Source organism: Tamandua tetradactyla, chromosome 16 (genome assembly GCF_023851605.1).
Source record: "Tamandua tetradactyla isolate mTamTet1 chromosome 16, mTamTet1.pri, whole genome shotgun sequence".
NCBI classification, from domain to species: Eukaryota; Metazoa; Chordata; class Mammalia; order Pilosa; family Myrmecophagidae; genus Tamandua; species Tamandua tetradactyla.
In genome coordinates, this window is record NC_135342.1 from 25,516,584 (window position 1) to 25,535,726 (window position 19,143).

Here is a 19,143-nt window from a genome sequence, read left to right on the forward strand (position 1 = left end):
TGACTTTCTGCTCAAAGCTTTGTGCATTATATACAGGAATATGGTCACATAGAAATATGGACTTTTCTTTTGAGTGTGCGTGTGTGTGCTACCCAAATGTGTCATAATAGGCCTACTTAAAAAGAAACTTTCTATCGGAGTATGACAGCAGCAGAACAGAGAATCACGGGGCAAGAGCAGAAAGATGGGGGAGATAGAGAGACCGCGGGGCAATCGGGGTGGGGGCCAGAGGCACCGGAAACCTCAGCCTAGAGGGATCCCCCAGGTGGGGGGAGGGGACCCTTGGTCTCTCCCCAGCCTCTTCCTTCCCCCTGGCCTGGGCTGGGTGGGGAGGGACAGTTCCTCTTTCCCTCCCAGGCACTGAGGAGGCCCCAGCTCCCAAGGGGCTAAGAAGCTGGAGTTGAGGCGAAGGCGGCAGGCGCTGAGCCAAGGACCCCCCCACCCCCCACCCGGCCCCAGGAAGCATGAACAGGAAAGACAGCAAGAGGTGAGAAGACCCTCCCCAAGGAGACGGGGAACACCCTGAGCTCCCGGGGCCTCGGGCTGCGTGGGAAGGTGGGGGAGGGACTAACGAGAAAGGGAGGGGGTGGGCTCCTCTGGAATCAGGGGCAGGGGTGCCAGGCAGGGGGATGCTTTGGGGAGTCGAGAGCCCAGCTAGGCCTGGAGCTGTTGGTAGGAGATTCTGTGTCTTTCCCTCTCCTTCTCTCTCTCTCACTTGTTCTCGCTCTCTCTCTCTCTGGAGGTTGAGCTGCCCTGTATCCCCATCAGCCCCCTCATCCCAGCTCTTTAGGCTAGGCACCTCTCTCCTCCCTGGGGTCTTCTGGTTCCCCATCACAACCACTGCCCCCTGGATTGGAAACTCCAGGCCCCTGCAGGGCCCTGCCCCTGGGAAGGGAAGCAGGACGCAGGGCGGGCCAGGTGGCTCCCTGCCTCTTAAACTACATCGGGCTGCTCCAGGCGTAGGGGTTGACAGGCCCCAGGTAAGGGTGGTGTGCCAACAGGCTCCCGACTGGGTTTCCTATCACCTGGGCAGCCTTGCACTCCTGTCCCTGCGAGGGCTGATGGTGGCTGGGTCACTGGAGTGGGCAGCTCCTCTGGCCTCTTCCACCATTTCTCTGATCGGCGAAGGGGTCTCCTCCCCATAATGGTCAGCAGTTTAGTGATGGACCCTTGGCTGCACCATTTCCTGGCTGTGTGACCTCAGGTAGGTCACTTAACTACTCTGTGTCTCAGTTTCCTTTTCTGTCAACGGGATAACTGTAGTTCCTAGGCCAAGGGGCAAATGAGTCCTCAATGAGGTGATCTCAGACCAGTGGTTCTTAAATCCAAACATGCATCAAAATCAGGTTGCTAAATTTTAACCCTAAAGCTTCTGATTTTGTAGGTCTGGGGCAAGGCCTGAGAGTTTGCATTTATAGTAAGTTCCAGGCACTGCTACTGCTACTGGTTGGGTACCATATTTTGAGAACCACTGACAGTGCTCAGTCCTCTGCCTGGTAGAGAAGACATCCTGAAATGCCAGCTGTTACCCAACAGCATTCAATACCAATTTGCAGCGTCCTTAAGCATCTGCCCAGGGACATGGCCGTGCCGCTGCTCTGGGGGTCTCCACTTTCAGGTTTCACCCCAAGTTCCATGCCTGGATCCTAGTCTGCTTCTATCACTTCCTCTCTCTGCCACCTCAAGTTAAACTTTCTCATTTCTAGCCACTTAGACTGGGCAAACCGAGTCCCTTTTTTAGTACTTTGGGGGAGCCAGGCATTGAATGCACACAATGACTTCCTGGGGAAGGTCCAAGGCTCACCCACATGTTTCATGTGAGGAAACTGAGGCCCAGAGAAATTAGGTGACAAACACAAAGTCTCACAGCCGGCAGAGCAGCCTCCATCGCAGTTGTCAGACTCTCAGATCAGACAATATAACTCCATCCTGACTGGGGTCTGCCCCCTCCTTCTTTCCACCGTCCCTCTCTCTCCATTACCCTCTTTCCCCAATTGGAACAGGGGCCTCTGGGAGGCACAAGACAGAGTGAGGGTTATTTTTAAATTTTTCCTTGGAGCTACCTTAGCCCATGAGACCTCGCCTATCTCTGAGGGGCCCTGGGGAGGTCACTTACCACCCATATTTTCTCTCCAGCCCCCAAATCTAAGGATCTGGGTGGGGAGGGCTGGAGGGAGGGAGTCTGCTCCACCAAGAGGGGTGGAAGGCTGGGAGGAGGGGAGAGAGAGAATCCTAGAGGCCTGCCTGGAGGAGCCTGCTCTCAGGGGGAATGGCAGGGAAAGAAGACCAAAGGGGGATTGTGAGGAGTCTGCCTGAGGCTGAGCCTGGGGAGGACAGGAATAAGAATGACCCCAGGGGGTTCTTCTCCCATGACCCCCTGGGAGGCCAGGAGTAACCCCAGGGGTCTGCTTGGAGGAAGCCTCTTCCATGATGTGATGCCTGTCAGACCATACAGTCAAGAGGAATTTGGGGACAATGCCTTTGGGAGGGAGTTCCTATGATTCCCTGGGGAATGGGGTCCTTAGCGGCCCTGGGGGTTCTTCTCCCATGCTATCCTGGGGTTTTCTCCCATGAGTCCATGGTTGGTCCCTAGTAAACCTGGGGCTTTGCCTTGGGGCTCCGGGGTCATGAAGAATTTGGGGGTCAGCTCGAAGAAAGGGGCTCTCATGAATCCTTGGGGGCTGTGCCCACAGGAAGTCCCACCAGGAATGCCCGGGGAAGTCAGGGGGGCGGTGCCGGCCCCGGCAGGCCCGCCGCTACAAGACGTGCCCCAGCCCTCGGGAAATCAGTAAGGTCATGGCTTCCATGGCTCTGGGCGTGCTGAAAGAGGGCTGTAGCGAAGATGAGCTGCTGGAGAAATGCATCCAGTCCTTTGGTGAGTGTCCCCTCCCTGGCCAGCCTCGCCAGTCCTATTGCTAGGCTAAGCACCCACCTTTCTGTAGGCCTCAGCTTTAGGAGGTATAAAATGGGAGCAGGGATGGTGTGGAATGAGTCTAAGTCACTACATTAGAGATAAGAGAGACATCTGCATTTCTTCTTCCTGGTGCGGGGAGGGCTGCCTGCTTGTGCTGGTCCATGCTGGGGACCTTGAGGTCTACTTATAGACACCAGTTACTGCCCACTTACCTACTAACATGACCTACAAAATACGTTTATATAAACAGAGGGAATGGAGTTCCAATCGCGTATTCAAAGTTGGACTGCTAGTAAGTGGCAAACCTGGGATTTGAACCCAGGAACCAGGTTTTTTGAAACCAGAGTCCTTGTCCTTGACGACTATGCTATACATGGTACATACAGACAAAGAAACTGAGGCACGGAGAGGTTAAGGTGCTTGTCCAAGTTCACGCAGGGAGTCGCCAGGAAGAGCCGGGGTGTGAACAAGGCAGTGCAGTGCCCTGCGGCCGTTCTGACTGATCCTCAGAGGCCGGGTCTCCCGCCCGCCCACAGACTCGGCCGGCAGCCTGTGCCGCGGGGACCACGTTCTCAACATGGTGCTGGCCATGCATAACTGGGTGCTGCCTTCTGCTGACTTTGCCGCTCGTCTGCTGACCTTATATCCTCCTGGGCTGTGAGCAGGGGCAGAGGGCAGGGGGCAGAGTTTTGAGAACCACAGAGATGGGGCCAGGGTGAGGGAAGGGGTTTGGGACACTGGATGACAGAGCCTTGACCGGAGCTCAAGTACAAGGAGGCCACAGGACACAGACAGGAGTTGAGGCGGCTGCAGATCTGCCACCTGGTCAGGTAGGCCTGGGCCAAGATCCCCCATGATCTCCCAGATACTCCCAGCCTAGATAGACCAGCTCACCCCTAGCTAATGCAAATCTCACCTCTGAGACACCCCCAGCTTGGTTCCTAAGACACTCCCAGTTCTCCTTAGAAGTACCGCTTCCTAGAACCAACCCCACCTCAGACCTGATTCCATAAACCCTGTCCCAGCTGGTGCCCAAAGGACATCAGCTCTTATCCCCCAACCCCCCCCAATCTCCCAGAGACCCCCAACCTATCTCCTGAGATCTCACCTACTCTGCTTCTTAACAATCTTACCTCAAAGAGGTCCCCCAACCCAGCTCTCATAGAACCCCCTACCAACCTATGTTAAGAGACCCCAATCCCAGAAATCCCCACAGCCTGGTGCTCCTCCAAACCCTGGCCTTCCAGAGACCCCCCACCCCGTGCACCCCTAAAGAGCCCCAGCCCAGCACCCAAGAGACCTCTTCCAGAGACCTGTTCCCCACCTCCACCCCCAGCCTCATTCTACCATCTCCAAACCACTTTCAGGTACTGGATGACCCAACACCCGGAGGCCGTGCACCAGGAGCCCCAGCTAGAAGAGGTTATAGGTCACTTCTGGGCCACCGTCGATCAGGAAGGAGGCTCCGCCCAGAGGAGGCTGGGGGGCTCCTCCAACCTGTGAGTCAGTCCCTCCCCTCCCACCTGTCCCTGTCCAAAGCCCCATGCTCTCAATCCTCTCCACACTCCTCAATTCCTCTCCCCGGAACCCCTCCAATACTCTGCCCCTCTTTGCCCCCAGCCTGAGCCCTGGTGGCCCTGGCCCCCCGCCCCCCATGAGCAGTCCAGGCCTGGGCAAAAAACATAAAGTGTCCTTGCTTTTCGACCACCTGGAGACAGGGGAGCTGGCCCAGCACCTCACATACCTGGAGTTCCGGTCCTTCCAGGCTATCACGGTGAGTACCCCCACCCCAACCAGCTGGGGAAGCCTGAGGGAAGGGTGGGGCCTGGCTGGGGCCTGGCAGGACCAAGAAGACCCCTGTATGGATGTCGGCAGGGGTCTCAAACTCTCCAATCTGAGTGCTAAAGGGTCCAGAAAAATGGCTGAGCCCAGATCCCTTGGGTTCAAATCCTACTCAGCCTCTTGGTAGCTGTGTGATGTTGAACTAGTTTCTCATCTCTCTGGGACTCAGTTTTCTTCTCTGTAAAGTGAGGATTATGATCATAATACTTTGTTGGGTGATTGGGTGGTTGGGGGATTAAATTAATTTGTCCATTTAAAAATGCTTATGGCTGTGCCTGACCCACGGTAAGTGCTCAAAATATCTAGTAATTATTCATTTATTCAACAAATGTCTGTTGTGCACTTACTATGAGCCAGGCAATGGGGTTAGTGAACAAAATAGACAAAAATCCCTGCCCTCGTAGAACGGGGAAAATTTAGCCAATAAGGGGAGGGAGAGATAATGAACAAGAATAATCAACAGCCTTTATAATGTATAATCTATGAGAAGGTGCTTAGTGCTAAGGAGAAAATAAAGCATATTATTGTGTGAGAGTGTTGCCTATTGTTGCCAGATCTTCCTATTTTATCTCACTATCTTACTTTCTAGCTGTGTGATCTTGGTCAAGCCACTAAAATTCACTGTGCTTCAGTTTCCTCAACTTAAAAAGGGATATTAACAGTTACTGCCTCATAGGAAAAGTGCTTGTTTCCAGAATAAATTTTGCCACTTTTTATCTACCAAATGACAGTTTTATGTGCTTCGCCTAAGTGAAGGTGGAAATGTGGTACCTTAATGTGAAATTTTCCTGATTGTTAAATACGTATATTTATTATTAATAATAATTATTATTGTTTACACTATAAACACTGAGCTGGCCAAATGCCACACGGGGCCTCAAGCCTTCTGGTTATGGTGACAATAGTGACAACATATTACATGGGCCACGGTCAGTCCCCAGCAGAGTATCTCCCATTGTTTTTTTAACCCTGAAACAATCCAAGAGAGGATGCTTTGGCTTTTCTTGTTTTGTTTTTTTTTCTTCTGGCTTGACTATTCATTTAACCGGTGTGCCCCAGGCACTAAGCTAGAACTGAAAATAACATCGGAGTAAAGAACTGAAGGAGGAGAGGATTCCATGGGAGGAGTGTTCTAGGCAGAGGGAACATCCAGGGCAGAGGCCCTGCAGCAGGAGTGCACTGGAATGTTGGGGAAACAGTGTGGGTGGGACAGAGTGAGCAAGGGGGAGCGTTACAGACATGATGTCAGAGAGGTAATGGGGACATCACGTGGAGCCTCGTGGGTCACAGGAGGTCTGTGGCTTTTACCCTGCATGAGATGGAGCCCGGGAGGGCTCTGAGCAGGGGAAGGGCGCGACCTAACCAGGTGGCCCCAGGCTCCCTCTGTGTGGGGGGTACAGACTGCAGGGTGCCCAGAAGTTCTGGCAAGAGAGGACAATGGACAGGACCAAGAAGGGGACAGCGGAGGAGTGAGAAGTGGGCAGTTTCAGAGACTATTTTGAAAGCAGAGTGCACAGGATTTGCTGGTGGAGTGGAGGTGGGTAGGGAAGGAGAACACTACGCTGTTTTCCTTGAGTGGAACTAATAGATGGAGGTTGCATGTCCTACTCCCTTCCTTCACTTTGCTAACTCGACAACAGTTGAGGAACAAAATGAGTTCTCATCCTGGCTCATGCCTGTGTGACCCTGAGCACTTATCCTCTCTGTGCCTCATTTGCCTCTTCTGTAAAATGGGAATAGCACTACTAGTACCCACCTTACAGAACTGCTGTGAAGATTACATTATTAAATATGGCGAAGGGCTCAGAATAGTGCCTGGCTTCGTTTAAAATTAAAATTTTTAAATAAATAAATTTTGACCTTTTACCAGGAATTTGGGGCTGCTATGGTTCCAGGTGGGTGGCCTGGTGAAGAGACCATGGTGACTTCAGGGACCTGTGGTAGCCTAGGGTGCCACAAGTTGACAAGAGTCACTCGGGCCAGGTTAGGACACCAGAGGTCTTGACTGCTGGGGGCAGGGACATGTGAGGGGCAGGGCCAGAGGCCACGGTCCACCTGACGCCCACTTGGCCCCCAGCCCCAGGACCTGCGGGGCTATGTTTTGCAGGGCTCCGTGCGGGGCTGCCCGGCCCTGGAGGGTTCCGTAGGCCTCAGCAACAGCGTGTCCCGCTGGGTGCAGGTCATGGTGCTGAGCCGGCCTGGGCCCGCGCAGCGTGCGCAGGTGCTGGACAAGTTCATCCACGTTGCCCAGGTGAGGCCTGCCCCGCCTTTCTGCTCACTTAACCCCGCCCCCGCCTTGCCCCCCACCTTCTCCTCAAACTCCACCAACGCTCCTGGTCCCTAGTCCCCAGTGTTCCCTCTGAGACAGTGACGTCATCCCCCTCCTCCCGACTGTTCCTCCTTGGCCTCGCTGCATTGCATCATGCCCCTCCTTTCCAGATACCTTCCCTCCCTTCTGGTGAAAAGGGAAGCCTTCCTTCCCTACCAAGGCCACGACGCCTTATGTATTTCCTCGCAGACCACGCCTTTCCCCTGGCGTCTGCCATCGCACTGCTTCCCTTTCAGGGCCCCTTAAACCTGGGGGTTCTGGCATCTGCCTGAGGTCACCTCCGTCTTAGCACCTTTCACTCCTCCTTCGCCCCACCATCTCCCTAGAGTAACCGCCGCCCTTCAAACTTGTAAAAGGGGAGGATGCCGTTGGCCCCATACCTCTCACAACAATCACACACACACACACACACACAAACACACACACACCGCCATATCAGTCTGACTTCCTTCACCTCTGCTGGGTTCCTACCCCGGCCCAACACCCACACCTTTTTGTCTCCCATAGTCTGGCTGACTCTCACAGCCATCTGGCCTCTCAATGTCTGACACCCTGATATCTAACTCCCCCACCACACACCTAACACACCTAACACACCTGCCTAGTCCACACACCTGTATGACCCCATCTCTCCACACTTTTTTGACCTCACATCAGTCTATCGCTTGCCTAACCCCAGGCACCTCTGACACTGCTGTGATAGCCACACAGCTGCTTGTGGCTACTCCTGCATGACACACCCACCTTCCCTCACCTGTCTGATGCCCATGCCCCACAAATGCCTGAGTACCCCAACTCATCTGAAGGCCCAACTTTCCTGCCCTCCCTCCCACGTGATACCCATCATCTCTGTGCATCCTCCCTTCCTAGAGGCTCCACCAGCTGCAGAATTTCAACACGCTGATGGCAGTCACGGGGGGCCTGTGTCATAGCGCCATCTCCAGACTCAAGGACTCCCACGCCCACCTGAGCCCTGACAGTACCAAGGTGAACCCCCTTTTGCTCCCCAGAGTTCCAAGTGGTCCGCTGATCTGAACCCTGACACTAAATCCACCCTCTCCTCGATCCCTGCCCAGAAGCCCTGGAACCACCTGAAGCCTTTGTCCCTCTAATCTCACTGACACCCAGGCCCTGTCTGCATTCTTTCTCTCTCTTCATCCAGCCACCCTGGATGCTGACCCCTCTCTACTCTCTGTGTGTCTGGTCCTGAGCAGGACTTTCATGGAGACAGAGATGAGAGATATTAGCAGAGAACTTGCAGCCCAGGTGGGGAGCTAAATTACCCACCGAAAGACTTCAACATCAGGGCCACCCAAGAGAGGGACATAGGTTGGGGGTGTGCTCAGAAGTGTCTGAAGAGAGTGAGCCATCTTTGAGTCTGGTGCATGGCTGGAGTCATGACTTGGCAAGAAATTAGTCTAAAGATGAGAATTGGAAGATCCTCTTAGGCCTTGCACGCTGGGCTAAGGTGTTTTGGGGCTTTATCCAAAGAACAATGGGGAGTTAGGGAAGGTTTAGGATTGACAGTGGCATTCATGACCAGAACTGAGTTTTTAAAAAATCCCTCTGGGGGGTGGTGTAGAAGATAGACACCTGGTAAGGAGACCAGTGAGATGGCCCAACATCCTGTAAGACATGCTTAGGTAGTTTGTTCTTTGTCCTGAAGGCCCTTGGGAGCCATGGAAGTGTTTTGAGCTAAGGAGGAATGTAATCAAACATTTCTGTTAGAAAAACCTCTCCAGCTGCCATGTGAAGAGTAGATTGAAGAGATGCAATGGAAGGCTGGGACTCAGAGAGGGAGCCTTTGAGAAAAGGGTCAAAACTTTAATCTGGGGAGTGGGAGATGGTTGGGCCTTCTTGAGACAGGGATCCAAAAGGAGGAACCATTTGGGAGAGTCGCTGAGGCCAATGTGGGACACGTAGAGGGCCCGGGACGGTGTACAAGGGCCACACAGGCAGTTACTAGGATAATCCCCTACAGGGGCTCCGGGAACAGAACATAACAGAACCGACAACATGACCCCCGTCCACAATATGCCTTCCACCCCTCATCCCACCCATGCAGGCCCTGCTGGAGCTGACTGAGCTCCTTGCATCCCACAACAACTATGCCCGCTACCGCCGTACGTGGGCCAGCTCCACGGGCTTTCGGCTGCCTGTGCTGGGTGTGCACCTCAAGGACCTGGTGTCCCTGCACGAGGCACAGCCCAACAGGTTGCCTGATGGCCGCCTGCACCTTCCCAAGCTCAACAGCCTCTACCTGCGACTGCAGGAGCTGGCAGCCCTCCAGGGGCAGCATCCACCTTGCAGTGCCAACGAGGACCTGCTGCATCTGCTCACGGTGAGCTACCCCAGCCAGGCTGAGCTCCTGGGGACTAAGCCTGGAAGGTCCTGAGATTCAGGGCCCTGGGCTAGTGAGGGTCTGCAGAACCAGGAGAGAATAGTGCCAAGATGCACGGGCTTTGAAGCCAGAACTTCTAGGGTTTTTCCTAGCTATATGGCCTTGGGCAAGTGACTTAATCCTTCAGCCTTAGCTTCCTTACCTACAAAATGGGAATGGTTGAGAAAACCAATCAATGGTATAATCCATATAAAGTGCTTAAAGCAGTTTCTGAAACACATTGGTCTTTATATAAATGATGCATTTTTCTTTCTGATTCCCCTTATACTCAAGTATCCATTGATCTGAGCTCCCAGGACGGCTTTGTGCTTTCACATTCCTGAAGTTCAAGATTCTGAGTTTCTCATGTAGAAGCTTTAAACTCCAAGCTTTAACATGCCCAGGAATCTAAGCAAAATATTACCAAGTTACTGATCACTTACTTAGCTAGGCACCATGCTAAACACTCTCCACAGATGACCTCAGTCCTCTATGAGGTGGAGACCCTTGCTGTGCCCATACTGTAGATTGGGAAACGAGGTCCAGAAAAGTGAGGTAACTTGCCTACTGTCCCACAGCAGTCAAGCAGGATTTGAACCCAGGCAGACCAGGTTCAGAGCCCATGTGCTCACCACCACACTCTGTACTAAGACTCTGTGAATATGGGATTCTTAAGAGTTTTTAATAAGCAGAGAGTAGGATTCTGAGGATCATGGAGTCTAAGGTTGAAAAGATTTTCAGACCATATGACAGGACTGGCACAATTTACAGGGCCAGTGCAATATGAAAATGCAGGATTCCATGTTCAAAATTTAAGAATTTCAAGGTGGTGATAGCAGAGAATTAAAGGAAGTACATGTCTAAGCATGGGTCCCAGGGTGACTGCCCGGGTCACAGGCCCATGAAACCAGTCCTGCCCAAAGAACTTATGTATGTTTTGCTGATTCTAAGTGGCCTCAGCCCACTGAACCCCCGCTGGGTGCCAGGCACAACTTTCAGCACTGAGGACACAACAGTGAGCAAAACAGGAAAAAGCATTGCTCTGCTTTGGGGCTGACATGCTGGCAGAGAAGACAGCCAATAAAACAAGCATATAAGGAAATCATGTAGTCTGTCAGATGATGGCAAGTGCTGTGAAGAAAATACAGCCAAAAGGGGCATGGGAAGCGACGGGGGGTTGCAACTGTAAATAGATCAAAATAGGCCTCAGTGAGAAAATGGCACTTCTGGCATAGGAGAGAAGTTGGGGTGAGGGGGGTAGGGGCTGGGAGATGATGGGACAGTGGGGTTCAGGCAGGGATGCAGGCTGTAGGTGGAGGACCCAGAGAGATTGCTAATGTCCCTGCCGACCCTCCAGCTTTCCCTGGATCTCTTTTACACGGAGGATGAGATCTACGAGCTTTCTTATGCCCGGGAGCCCCGCTGTCCCAAGAGTCTGGTAAGACCTGACCCTAGACCTCTGACCCTAACTCAAGCCTATGTTTTAACTAAGTGTGCCTCCTCTGTTCCAACCCAGCCACCTTCCCCTTTCAAAGCGCCCCTGGTGGTAGAGTGGGCCCCTGGCGTGACACCCAAGCCTGACAGAGTCACCCTGGGTCTACATGTGGAACAGCTGGTGGAGGTAAGGAGGGGACTGTAGCCTCTAGGGATCAGAAAGGAGGAAGTCTGTGTAACCCGAAACCAAGAGGAGGGGATCAAAGATCGTGGGGGTCACACCTTGATGACCTGGCCTTACTCTCCCCTTCCCATGCTCCTCCAAAGTCCGTGTTCAAGAATTATGACCCTGAAGGCCAAGGAACCATCTCTCAGGAGGACTTTGAGAGACTCTCAGGCAACTTCCCCTTCGCCTGCCATGGGCTTCACCCATCCCCCCGCCAGGAGTGAGTGGTCCCAATACCTGGGCTCTCCAAAGTTGGGCATACTTGGGGTTGCCTGGATTCCTGGATCTGGAGAAGAAGGTGGCCCGGGACTGGGCCTTCCTGGTACCAGGGGAGGAGGGGACCAGGGGCCTGGACTCCTGGGACTGACAGAAAGGGGCTGGCCACGTTGAAGCACTGTCTTTGACCCAGGAGTGGATCATTCACCCGAGAGGAGCTGACAGGCTACCTGCTCCGCGCCAGTGCCATCTGTTCCAAGCTGGGGCTGGCCTTTCTGCATACCTTCCATGAGGTCACCTTCCGCAAGCCCACCTTCTGTGACAGCTGCAGCGGCTTTGTGAGCACTCTCCCTGCTGTTGCCCTCAGGCCCACCCTTCCTGGGGGACCTCACCTCTTCATACCCTGAGGCCAGAAAACCAGCCTTGCTCTGGAGTGCTGACAGTCCCCAAACCAAAGATAATCCCCAAATTCTAGGCACTCCTCCAAATTCCCAGATAATCTTCAAATTCCAGATGATTCTCCAGATTCAAATAATCTGTAAACTGTATATATTCCCTACATTTTGGCTAATCTCCAAATTCCAAATAATCCCACAATCTTAGATAATCTCCACACTGGATAATCGCCAAACCATGGATAATAACTAAACCCTGGATAACCTTCCAAACACAGATTATACAAACCTGGGTAGATTATCACCAAACAGAACCAATCTCCAATCTCCAGACTCCAAATTCAAACCCTGGATAATTTCTAAATTCAAGGTATCAAACTCTGGGTATTGGACAAATCTCTCAATCTCCAAACCAAGACTAAATCACAAATCTTGGATTACCTCTCAAATTCATTTATTCATTCACCAAAATATTGACTGATCACCTATTGTGGGCCTAGCACTGTTATAGGCCATGGGGATACACTAGAAAACAAAACACAACCCATCTATAGGTTATGTTTTAGTAGTCCCCAAATTCCACTACTCCCCATTGCACAGCCCTCCCTCCCTTGGCATGGGTAACCTATTCTGCTTTCTCTTCCCAGCTCTGGGGTGTCACCAAGCAAGGCTACCGCTGTCGGGGTGAGTAGGGCATTAGTGAGGGAGGAGGGCCTCCAGGACCTGCAGGCAGGGAAGGTGTGGATTTGGTCCCTGGTCCCTAACTGCCCATCTTTCCTCAGACTGTGGGCTGTGCTGTCACAAACACTGCAGAGACCAGGTGAAAGTGGAATGTAAGAGGCCAGTGGCCAAGGGCGATGTGGGGCCCCCTGGGGCCCCAGTCCCACTGGTACCAGTTTCCCATGCCAGCTCTGGTAAGATCCAGGGTGTGGCAATCCTGGGAAGGGGGCCTGGTGGATGGGGATGGACTCGAAGGCCATCACACCCACTTTCCTTCTATCCATTACCCCAACAGGCTCTGAGGAAAATCTCTCTTATGCACTATCTGTGGAACCAGAGACCACATCCCACCTCCGCCATGCTTGGACCCAGACGGAGCCCCCACATTCTTCCTGGGCACCAGAGATGGTGAGGATGAACTGTCCCCAGCTGAACAGGAGAGGGCAGGCCATTTGCCTGGGGGAAACCAAACAAATTTGAGAAGTATAGGAAAGTAAAAACATATAAAAGTCCTTAGTTGCTTGTATGGGAGGGTATAAATACTGGTTAAATCTTAACATTGATAGAAAAATAGAAGTTGTGATATATTGGGAAAAAAATTAAGGGTAACCAGTAGTAGAACAGAAATAGGATTTAGGGAGTAAAAAAATAATAATAATAAGATGACAAAAATAAAGGCCAAATATATCAGGAGCTACAATAAACATTAGTAGAGTAAATTCTGCTATTCAAAGGCAGAGACTCTCAGGTTGGATTAAAAAAAAAAAATCCACAGGGGACATATATTCATCCACTCAACAAAAGTCCATGTGAGCCCTGCCCTCACAGTGAAATGTCTCATTGGCACCTCACACTCACAAATCACCTAAATGTCTTCCTCCTTTCCATCCTCCAAGCCAATTTCCTAGATATTATCTTGGTCTTCTCTGTCCCTGGCCCCAGAGTCAGTCACCAAGTCCTTTTACTCTGCTTCCAGCAGAATTCCCAAATGTATTACCTGCATTCCATCCCTTGCCTTAGTTAAAGCTTCCATCATCTCTTACTTTGAAAATTATTCTTTTCTTTTGCATAATAGTGGCTATTAATCACATTTCTTTTCCTGATCACTTAGTATTTGTGCAGCACTGGGTTGGAGACATTTAGACAAAGATGTCATCTCACTAACTCCTTATTATCTCCATTTCTGTCAATGAGGAAACTGAGGCTCAGAGAGGTTAAGCTGCTCACTCAGGATGACAGAGCTCCTAAGTGTTGGAAGCAGGACTCAAACCCAGGTGTCCCATCTGCCTCTAAAACTGAAGCTCCTAACCAATTTGTCACACTGTTAATCAGAATGGGTCCAGAGGGGCTAGGGCTAGGGTGTATAGAGTTCCAGTCTCCTGGGTTCCAGAGAGGGGAGAGGAGGTGGCTAGGAAAGGGGAAACAACAGGGATCCTGAGGACACCAGTCATATCATGGCCTTCCTCTGCCCAGAACCCTTGGTGTTTCCATCCTACTCAGAATAAAAGCCAAAGGTTTCACTGTGGCCCAAAAAGTCCAACAAGATTTGCCTATTGCGCCAACCTTGTCTCTCATCATTTGCCCCATCACAACCTCCTTCAGGCACACTGGCTTCCTCGATGTTCCCTGAACGTGCCAAGAATACTTCTTCCTCAGGGCCACTGCAATGGTTATTCCCTCTGCCTGGAACATTCTGCCCCAGAGGCCTACATGATCCCCTCTCTGAGACTTTGCTCAACTGTCACCTTCTCAGTGAGGCCTCTCTCAATTACATTCCCCCCACAGTCCTGACCCTCCCTCCTTTATTTCCTCCATAGTACTTATCCCCAGCTAACAAACTAGATTATTTTATCTCTTCATCTTCTTTAATATCTGCCCTTCCTCACCAGAAATGCCAGCTCCAGGAAAGCAGGGATTTTGCTCTCTTTCACTGTATCCCCAGTGCTTACAACAGTGCTGGTACAAACCTGATAAATGTTTGTCCAATGACTGAATGTCTCCTTCCCCATGTCCACAGGAAGGGAAAGATACGTTGCTGAGGAGCAAAGGACTTTGCGGGTCACAACAGCAAGAGTCAGTCCAGACGCAGGGGAGAGAAAGCCCATGCTCCTCCTCAAAACCAGCTGCCCCTGACCCCTCAGAGACAAGTCCTACAGCTGTCATAAATTAAATTTATTTTGCAGAGAACATGGCCCTTGGTGTTCACTGGTGGATGGGGGTAGGCGATTTGGGCCTCAGATGAAGCGGGCGGGGGACCTGAGTACCAGATGACAACAGAAACCCCCAAACTGTAAGCCCAAAGATTACTGATGGCCTCAGCATCACAGGGAGAACCCCCTCACCCAGCAGTCCCCTTCACTTCTTCTTCTTCTTCTTGCGGCCCCAGCACTGGTGGCCTGCCTTCCGCCCATCTCCGCCCTCTCTTCGGCTCTGCCAGCTAGGCATGGGAGCCTCCAGCTCATTTGGGCGTCCTCCCCGGTCCGGAACACTGCCCATAAGCACCTGGAGGGTTATTAGATTTGAGATTCAGAGAAGCAAAATATCTTGGACAATGGGGCCAGAGAGCAAAGGCAACAGCATGAGATTGAAAAGGGAAGGGGAGATGTTGACTATTAAGGTACAATAGCTGGGAGGTGGAGCTGGATAGCAGAAGATGTGGGCCAGGGGCTTTCAAACTGGTTTCAGGGGCCTCAGCAAGAAGGAAATAAAGGTGAGAGGGACAACAGAGGCCTAAGGCCCCACTCAGTATTATTGAAAGTACCTCACCTCTGTCTGTTTCATATACGGGGCTTTTCAGCAAAGCGGTGGTTTTTCTAAATACCCGTCATTCGTGTACCACCTGTATTTACTATTTTTCCTGAAAACAAATTACTTTTTATTTCCTTAACTTAAATTTTACCTTATTCTTAGCTGTTCTAGACCTTATTCCCTAGTACTTATTTATGTATGTATAAAACTGTTTACAGGGGTATATGGCTAAATATATAATCATTTAAACAAAGGGTATTTCTGCTTAAAATCAAAACAATCAACAGAATAGAGTGGTGGGGGAAGACTTTAATCCAAAGCTGGAGAGGTGGGCAGGAGCTCAGTAAATAGTTGGACTTTACTTTGAAGACACTAGGAGGATCTTAAGATAGGGTCGGATTATTGTGTTGGAGATTCTCTGGCTGCCCTATGGCGAGTGGGTTAGAAGAGGTAAATCTCAAAGGCTGGAGTAGGAACCCAGGTGGGAAAGGACAGGTTAGACAAGGCAAGGGCTGAAAGGTAGATCTGGAGGTCATGGCTGTCTGGGTCTCGCCCCACTCCCAAGTGCCTACCTTGTTGATGGCACAGGAAGTCCCACGGCGGGCAACCACACTGGTGGCTGGGACAAGGCGAGACAGGTCGGCTCGGGCAGCCAGGACATGGGCAATGGAGACTGCTGATTCTGGGTTTAGAGCTACTCGAATTGGAATCAAGACTGCCTTCATGGTCTCTCCCCGGGCCTGGGGGTGTGTGGACATGGAGAAGGTATTCAAGAGGCCTCTCAGGTCAGATTTGTCATTTTGGAAGCCCTGCTTCCTGGCTCAGGGCCTCACTCCCCAAATCTCTAAAGGGACATAGCTCAGAAATCACCCTCAATTCAGAGCTGGGAATTCTAGAATGCTTTGGGGACCCCTGAAATTCAAGAAGCTCCAAACCTCATTGATTCTAAAATGGCCTGGACCTCAGAACTTGTAACAGATTGATATTCCTGGCCCTCCTTCCTCTTCCCTGAAGCTATAGCCTCCAAACCTGGGCCTCCTCACTTCTGTCGGGGTCCTTTCCTCACACCTGTGCCCGATCACTCCAGTGGAAAGCAGATGTTGTGAGGTCCAAACGTTTGAGGAGGAGGCATCGGCGGCAGCAATACTGGTCTCGTAAGCTTTGAGACAGGGATTCCAAGGCTTCCTGGTAGAAAAAGGCTCGGTCACACCAGGGTGCCCCTCACCAGTCTCTGGCTGAGGGCAGTGTTCACATACAACCACACAGAGTCTTACCCATCTAGGTGAGTCCAGCGGGTAGCTGAGGAGGGGCTGCATGGACTCTGCTGGCAGGGAGGGCAGCAGCTCGGTTATCTGATGGGAGAAGGAGTCAAAGGCAACGGGAACAGAAACAGGCTGGACTCCTCTGTGAACCCCAAGTCCCCACTACCTTGAGGACCCAGGCCACAGAAGCAAGAATGATGGTTACAGCTCTAGAAAAATATCCCTGTGGAGGGGACACGCCTCCCAGAGCCGATTTGAAAAAGACCTGCTCTCTCCTCACACACATGCCCCCAAGACAACCGAAGAAAGGGGAGATGGCCCCAGTAGTAAAGAGATTCCACACCTTGGCATGAAACTCCTGCAGCAACCGGCTGGCAGGGATCCCCGGCGTGGGTCTAGGCAGCCCCAGGGACTGGAGGATAAGGACCAGTTCTTGGACTGTTCCAGTTCCCTCCTTTGCTTCTTCCTTACCGGATGACGCAGGGCTGGGGTCCAGCAGGGGGTGTAGGCGCAGGAGGCGGGCAGCCTGGAGCTCCGAGCAGAGAAAGCCTAAGAGTAGGGAAAGAAAGTGAGTGAGCCGGGCAATAGAAGAAAGCTGTCACTCCACCTAACATGTAAAAAACCCCTTCAGCTTCAAAAACCCGCCCACCCAGGTTCCGTCCTTAAAACAGATCTAGAATAGGCCCCACCCACTCTGGATCCCAGTTCCTCCTCGCAATTCGGACCATTTCGGAACCGAAATGAGCGGCTTAATCGAAACCCAAACCAGTGGAGCCTCATGGTAGCACCCCATCGGAATTCTAACCCGGCCCATCTCAAAGCCCTGGGCCCACCCCAATACTCTGACCCCACCTACCCCGGGACCGCTCCAAAGCTGCCACACCGCCTCCTGAGCCTTGACCCCCACCTCGATATTCAGAGCCCGCCCACCCTAGAAGCTCGCCCACTTCCGCAAGCCCGGCCCATCCGGCGCTCACGCAGCAGACGCAGGCACGCGCCGGGCTCCCGCAGCGCCGCCTCGCAAGGTCCGGTGGAGAGCGCGCGATCGGGACATTTCAGCGCCCGCAGCAGGGCGGCCAGTTGTCGCAGGAATTCCTCCTCCGCGCCCGGGCCTGCGGGAGGCCGGAGACGTCAGCGCTCGGCGGCGGCACCAGGGGCCCACCCCTCCTGCCGTTCCGCTCCGTACACACCCTCGCCGAAGTCCAGCGCCTCCGCGCCCTCCTCTTGCTCCTGCTCCAGGGCACCCAGAGCCGTCAGCTCCGCTGCCAGCCGCGCGCACAGAGCCCTGAAGTCTGGGCACGAAGGGCCCCACGCCGCCGCCCCCGGGAAGCCCTCGTACCTGAGGCGGGCGAGGCAGCGGGAGGGGTGGGGGAGGTCAGTGACAGTTGCTCGCCATCCCGGTCCCAAGGGCAGAGACGCGCCCCTCCCCGCATCTCCTCAGGCACAGCCCTCACACTCCCTCACCCCAGAACCAGCAGATCCCGGGCTACAGCAGCCCCCTCTCGCTCCTCGGCTTCCGCCCACTCCATGATAGGCGTCACCTGGGCGCCCGGCGAGTGCCCTGTCGGCCGGCTCGAGGCTCCGCCCCCTGTGGCGTGACGTAGCTACACCGACCAATCAGCCAGCGTTACAATTGGCGCAAGAGAAAATACAGCCCACCCCCAGAGCCGCCGCGTCGAACCCAAGAGCACCTCCGGAGCCTGTCTGTGCTGTGGAAATGCCCCGGGACTGTGAATCCCGGAGGCTGTGTTCGTGACCCTGGCTCTCGTGAGGGGCCCAAGTGGAGATTTCGCTACTGTTGCGACATAAAAGCAATCTTGATTTGCGTTTCCGAGGCCTCCTCGGTTGTCTTCTGCATTTGAAGCGCCCTCACCCCCGCTTCAACCAAATCCAGTCCGTCCCGAATCTAGAAACTTGCTTCCTCTTTTCCTGCCTAGGGTTGGAATTATGTGAGAGACCCAGGAATCCCGGCTCACCCTAACTCCTCAGGACCAGAGCCAGGCCTTCTCTTTCATAGATTACCATGTTCCCGTTTGGTCTTGACCTCCTCCCTCCCTAGGCTTTGAAGAGGCAAAGCAACTGTAACGCGCCATCGTGATTAAAAGATTGCACCGTAGGAGTCAGGCAGTAAGGGTGAGAGTCTGACTCCACCACGCACCGGCTCTGTGTCCCTGCCAAAACTGCTTTCCCATCTGCGCAATCCCCATTAAAATACTTACTCTCTTAAAGAAAGTATTTATTTTTAATTATGGTACAATATATGTAGCATGAAAATCATTTTAACCATTTTATGTGGACAAATCTTTGCTATTAAGTACATTAAAAAATACTTACTCTCTTAAAGAAAGTATTTATTTTTAATTATGGTACAATATATGTAGCATGAAAATCATTTTAACCATTTTATGTGGACAAATCTTTGCTATTAAGTACATTAATGGTAACTTTCACCACTATTTCCATACGATTTTCATCATCCCAAGCCAAAGCACATCATTTGGTAATAACTCTGCAATCCCCCCTCCGCACATACCTGGTAACCATTATTTGCTTTCTGTCTCAATGAATTTGTTTAAGAATTTCATATAAGAGAAATCATACAATATTTGACCTTTTGTGTCTGACTTATTTCACTCAACATGATGTCTTCAAAGCTCACTCATGGTGTACATGTACC

General features: G+C 52.3%; 2 protein-coding genes across 4 annotated transcripts; one reads left to right on the top strand and one right to left on the bottom strand.

Annotated features, from left to right (window-relative positions):
• Window positions 1–364: 364 nt before the first annotated feature.
• On the top strand, window positions 365–14,638 carry RASGRP4 (RAS guanyl releasing protein 4). The gene is made up of 17 exons (XM_077131970.1): window positions 365–487; window positions 2,694–2,875; window positions 3,451–3,556; window positions 3,682–3,744; window positions 4,282–4,413; window positions 4,535–4,688; window positions 6,834–7,007; window positions 7,956–8,072; window positions 9,151–9,426; window positions 10,823–10,903; window positions 10,982–11,086; window positions 11,227–11,345; window positions 11,535–11,679; window positions 12,384–12,420; window positions 12,519–12,650; window positions 12,752–12,864; window positions 14,474–14,638. The coding sequence occupies exons 1-17, from the start codon at window positions 465–467 to the stop codon at window positions 14,624–14,626; spliced, it is 2,112 nt and encodes a 703-aa protein (XP_076988085.1). The 5' UTR covers window positions 365–464; the 3' UTR covers window positions 14,627–14,638.
• Window positions 14,614–18,209, bottom strand: FAM98C (family with sequence similarity 98 member C). Of its 3 annotated transcripts, none has more exons than XM_077131972.1 (8): window positions 17,931–18,206; window positions 17,657–17,805; window positions 17,444–17,578; window positions 16,810–17,015; window positions 16,479–16,556; window positions 16,248–16,385; window positions 15,777–15,944; window positions 14,614–14,958 (listed from the first exon to the last, which is right to left on the bottom strand). In XM_077131972.1, the coding sequence occupies exons 1-8, from the start codon at window positions 17,993–17,995 to the stop codon at window positions 14,812–14,814; spliced, it is 1,086 nt and encodes a 361-aa protein (XP_076988087.1). In that variant the 5' UTR covers window positions 17,996–18,206; the 3' UTR covers window positions 14,614–14,811. The 3 variants fall into 3 exon arrangements, with proteins under 3 accessions (XP_076988087.1, XP_076988089.1, XP_076988086.1); XM_077131974.1 differs by having other exon boundaries at window positions 16,273–16,389; window positions 17,931–18,202; XM_077131971.1 differs by lacking the exon at window positions 14,614–14,958 and having other exon boundaries at window positions 15,069–15,944; window positions 16,273–16,389; window positions 17,931–18,209.
• Between the last annotated feature and the right edge of the window lie 934 nt (window positions 18,210–19,143).

Excerpts from the sequence above, each read along its gene's own strand:
- RASGRP4 (XM_077131970.1), top strand. The coding sequence starts at position 465 with ATGAACAGGAAAGACAGCAAGAG. Across the intron at positions 11,346-11,534 it reads CACCCATCCCCCCGCCAGGA|GAGTGGATCATTCACCCGAG; the intron begins GTGAGTGGTCCC and ends TCTTTGACCCAG. Across the intron at positions 12,865-14,473 it reads CTTCCTGGGCACCAGAGATG|GAAGGGAAAGATACGTTGCT; the intron begins GTGAGGATGAAC and ends CCATGTCCACAG.
- FAM98C (XM_077131971.1), bottom strand. The coding sequence starts at position 17,995 with ATGGAGTGGGCGGAAGCCGAGGAGCGAGAGGGGGCTGCTGTAGCCCGG. Across the intron at positions 17,016-17,443 it reads CGCGTGCCTGCGTCTGCTGC|GCTTTCTCTGCTCGGAGCTC; the intron begins GTGAGCGCCGGA and ends CCCTACTCTTAG. Across the intron at positions 16,390-16,478 it reads CGCTGGACTCACCTAGATGG|GAAGCCTTGGAATCCCTGTC; the intron begins GTAAGACTCTGT and ends TTTTTCTACCAG.